The following is a 4,472-nucleotide window of genomic DNA, read 5'->3' as shown; positions in this document are numbered from 1 at the left end:
AATATAGCCAAGATTGGTGTAGCTTGAGGTTGGAGATCAATTACCTGTAAAAGATCTTTTTTGATGAATTTGAGAACTCTCAGATTTTTAAGTTGGTATCTGTGTGAGAGAGATATTGCTTGAGAGAGCTAAAATATTTAGAGAATTGAGAGATTATGTGATTCAAAAGAAATTTATACCTTGTAAATATTGTTTTTTTTATTGGGGGTAGAGGGGTTTGAGAATAATTATTTTAGTGAGCAATGAATTATGTTCTACTCAATTTACCAAAGTAACTACAACCATACTATTGTCTTCCATAAAATCATTAACCTCATTAATTATTATAGGAGATGGAGACAAAGCAGGCCGGTGAAGACTTTTGGTGTAAAGGGGGAGCACGTTAGGCCCTCATGCTAGGGCCTAGCAACATATTTTCCCAACATGCTTGGGCTGAGCATGTGCTAGCCCAGCGCCCCAGGGCCTGGCGCGCCCATCACAACTATTTTTATGGCGAGATTGTGTTGGTTCATGCCAGCCTAGTGCGCCCGTAGGTGCAGGAGCTCCGGGTCCATTCGCTTTCTTTGGCATCGTATTTTTGGAAAATCTTATAAAAAAATTAGTGATAAAATCTTTTTCCATCAGTTTGAAAAAGGCCATCTGGTGAGGAAAAACGTCCCTGCCATCTGTGGTTTTAGGTACATATTGATTGATAATACGACTCGTAATCTTATCCTCCTACCATAAACATCCCTTCGCTGTGGACATGATAAAATCGACTCTCCTTCGGCATCCACAAGTTGACATGATAATAGTTTTTAAATGTTGTGTTTATAAGGTATGCATACAGGTGCCAGGCCATGAGCCCTCCCAACCACAGTACACGATGGCCCCTTGTACCAACCAGTGGAGTAGAAGTAGCCTTCAAAGAAATTACAGGTTACATGCAGAAAGCAAATCTCTGGTTGCATTCAATGCCGCCCTCGCCTGCTAGCAGGCATCTAACTTGTGTACAAAATATTTATTTGAGAAATACTGAAACGTTAAAACTTAGGCATTAAGTAATATATTATCCTTTTATTTTAACAAAATTAATTCATTGTCCAAGACAGCATTGATGTGTGCATTGCCTTGAACAGTTCGTAGAGATGTCATATATACACGACATCTCATAATGACTGGTCCAAGTGGGTAAATGGGTTTGCCACGTATGTATGGTCCATGTTCTCCCGACCCAACCCTGCGAGCATGAATTCATTTTATTACCATTTTAGGGAGTTTAATGATAGTAGAGATGCTTGGTGGAGTTTGTATAATATATATTTATTTGATCAATCTAGCAAAAAAACTTTACTATCTCATCATGCATATAACTATTTAATTAACCTTATTGCTTTACTAGTGTAAATTTTTTAATTAAGAGATTAGTCTATATGTATATGTTTTTCTTTATGGATATCAATAATCACCATAGCTTATAAAAGAATCATCAAAACCTAAATGCTTAAGCTTTTAGATGAGATTTCAGGATATGATTTATATTATTCTCTAACACACCCCCAAGGTTGTTAAAATCGCGATTTTGACACGGCACGGAAAGTACAAAACAAACTCGGATCGTAAAATCGTAAAATCGTTAGGAATTTTAAAATACATTAAAAAAAATTCATGCTTCAAATAAAAATTCATAGCACCTTAAAATACATGCTTCAAATAAAAATTCATACATAGTTCAAGCACCTTAAAATACATGCTTCAAATAAAATACATGTAGTTTAAGCACCTTAAAATACATGGTTCAAATAAAAATTCATACATAATTTAAATAACTTTTCATTGGCTAATAATTAACAAATTTAAAACAAATAATCTGTTGGTGTGTCATGTAAACTAAAATCAGCTTCATTGCCTTCGAGGGTGTTTGACAGTGTGGTAGTGGTTGCTTTTCAAATAGCTTTTCGTGCCGAAATACATGCCAATGATGTTTTTTCATTTTTTAAAAATTATTTTTGACATCAGCACATCAAAACGATCCAAAAAGTATAAACCGCACTCAATTTTAGCAAAAAAAAAAATTGAAATTTGGTGAAAAGCAGGTTGAACCGCAGAGTCAAACAGGCTCTTCATCTTCCTCATTATTCCTTAGACATTCATCAATGTCATTAGCATTAAGAGGATTATTAGTGTCACTACCAGTACCAACACCAATATTATGAGCATTAGTGCTGCTACTAGTACCAACACCAATATCATCAATTTGAATCTTCAAATCATCTTCAGTATCATGACTCTTCATTTCAGCATCATTAGGAATTTCTTCTTCATCACTTTCATCTTCATTACCATTTTTTCTTCGTGTTGCACTGTTAATAGCACTAAGCAAATCAATGTTTGAATGTTTTTCTCCCCCGGTTATCCAATCATCATCAGATGAAAGATCATCTTCTACACCAAAATCATCAGCTTGCTTTTTGACTTGATTATTATTCAATTTCAGATTGCACATTACAAATACCAAGTCATTCATTTTTCTCTGGTGCAAACGATTTCTTTGTTTTGTATGAACCTAAATAAACATTTCAAATTTATAAGATTTTTATCAAATATTTCAACATTTAAAATAAAAAAATAAAAAAACTTACAATTTCAAATGCACTCCAGTTACGCTCACTTCCAGATGAAGTACAAGTCAAGCTTAGAACTCGGATTGCAAACCTTTGTAATTCTGGACATTCATCCCCATAAGAATCCCACCATTGAGCTGGAGTTTTTTTTTTTTATCTCTAGCTGTCTTGACAGCCTCAATGCCAAACAACCCTTTTGCATCCTTGAATGATTCAAGTTGCAAGTCAATTTTGCACCTTTCACTTGCATTAGACACCATCCTTTCTAAGCATTGATATAATCCAATTTTAATGTTGGCATTAACCTTAAAATTGGATTATAATGATAATGAGGATTCAAATAATAAGCTGCTGCATGTAAAGGTCAGTGGAGTTGAAGTTCTCATCTTGCATCAACAATATTCCACATAGGTATATAACTATATGAAAAAAACAATAAAAATATCATTACACTCTAGGAATATCTCAATTGAAAGTATCTCTAAAGACATTCATATTAACAGATGACAACATTTGAAATAAAAATTAGCAAGATATATACTTTTTTTTCACAAAACCAAAATTCACTTGTATCTTCTCTTTTGCTTCATCCATTGCTTTATATATAAAACTCATAACTGGTTTCTCATCAGAATCAACTAATCGAAGAACTTTAATTAGAGGAAATGCTGCCTTAATACATATAGTAACATCATGCCAAAACCTGTTGTCCAAAACACAATTTTGAATTCGTTTCCCTTCTTCTATTTTTGCAAACCTACATGAACTCCACTGTTTGAAAGTAAACATGGTCATCAACTGCATTTTATGATCATTCAAACATCCCAGAGTCAAATATGCAGTAGCAAACCGAGTGGCAACAGACCTAATCAAATCCCTTCCTTTCGTAAAGTACCTTAGCATGGAAATAAGAATAGTTCTTGAATAAATATATGAGGTGATTCTCCTCCCCTTAGCAATAGTTACTTGATGAACCTCTAACTTCTTCTCAAAATCCTCTAATATCAAGTCAATACAATGGGCAGCACATGGTGTCCAAAACAAACTCTTTCTTTTTTCCATCAATAATTGTCCCGCTGCCTTATAATTTGCAGCATTATCGGTGACTACTTGGACAACATTTTCCTCCCCAATCCTCTCCACAATGACATCTAAAATCTCAAATACCTTATCAGCAGTCTTGGACATATTAGAAGTATCCACCGATGACAAAAAAATCGTCCCTTTAGGACTATTAACCAAAAAGTTACAAATACAACGTCTTTTTTTATTTGTCCATCCATCATACATTATTGAACAACCAGTTTTTTTCCATTCTAGCTTGTACTCCTTAAGCAAATTCGTTGTTTGATCCACTTCTTGCTTCAAATACTTCTCTCTAATATCATAGTAGGATGGAGGCTTGAAACATGTCCCATGCTTTGCAACCAATTCAAGTGCCTTAAGAAACTCAGGGTTTTTTACACAATTAAATGGAATTGCACTAGTGTAAAAAAACCTTGCAATTTGTCGACATGCTTCTTCTCTAATATCCTTTTTTAGCAATTGATTTAGGGTTGTTTGTGTACTTCCACTCCCACTAGCTACTCTCTTTTCTTTGTCCTTGGAGCTAATTTCTTTTATTTCATCATCATCATCATTTACACTATATTGATGGGCCTTTCTTTTCTTTTCAGTTGCTTCTAGATTTTTCACCAAAACACCTAAAATCATCTACTTAACATTTTCTGGTACTTGCTGACATGACTCAACATCCTTACGAGTGCAAACCAAATGATGTTTAAAACAAAAAATACCTCCACTGGTAATTTTTTTACAATACTTGCACTGAACTTTTCTAGAATTATTATCAATATCTATCCCATGTTG

General features: G+C 34.1%; 1 protein-coding gene across 1 annotated transcript; it reads right to left on the bottom strand.

Annotated features, from left to right (window-relative positions):
• Nucleotides 1-2,089: 2,089 nt before the first annotated feature.
• Nucleotides 2,090-3,820, bottom strand: LOC127904109 (uncharacterized). Its single transcript, XM_052446062.1, has 5 exons — nt 3,499-3,820; nt 3,201-3,360; nt 2,796-2,868; nt 2,622-2,704; nt 2,090-2,269 (listed from the first exon to the last, which is right to left on the bottom strand). Exons 1-5 carry the CDS (start codon nt 3,789-3,791, stop codon nt 2,090-2,092), a joined length of 789 nt encoding a protein of 262 aa, XP_052302022.1. The 5' UTR covers nt 3,792-3,820.
• Nucleotides 3,821-4,472: the final 652 nt, after the last annotated feature.

The sequence above is a fragment of the Populus trichocarpa genome, chromosome 12, assembly GCF_000002775.5.
Source record: "Populus trichocarpa isolate Nisqually-1 chromosome 12, P.trichocarpa_v4.1, whole genome shotgun sequence".
NCBI lineage: Eukaryota > Viridiplantae > Streptophyta > Magnoliopsida > Malpighiales > Salicaceae > Populus > Populus trichocarpa.
This window is presented reverse-complemented; position numbering and strand designations above follow the sequence as displayed.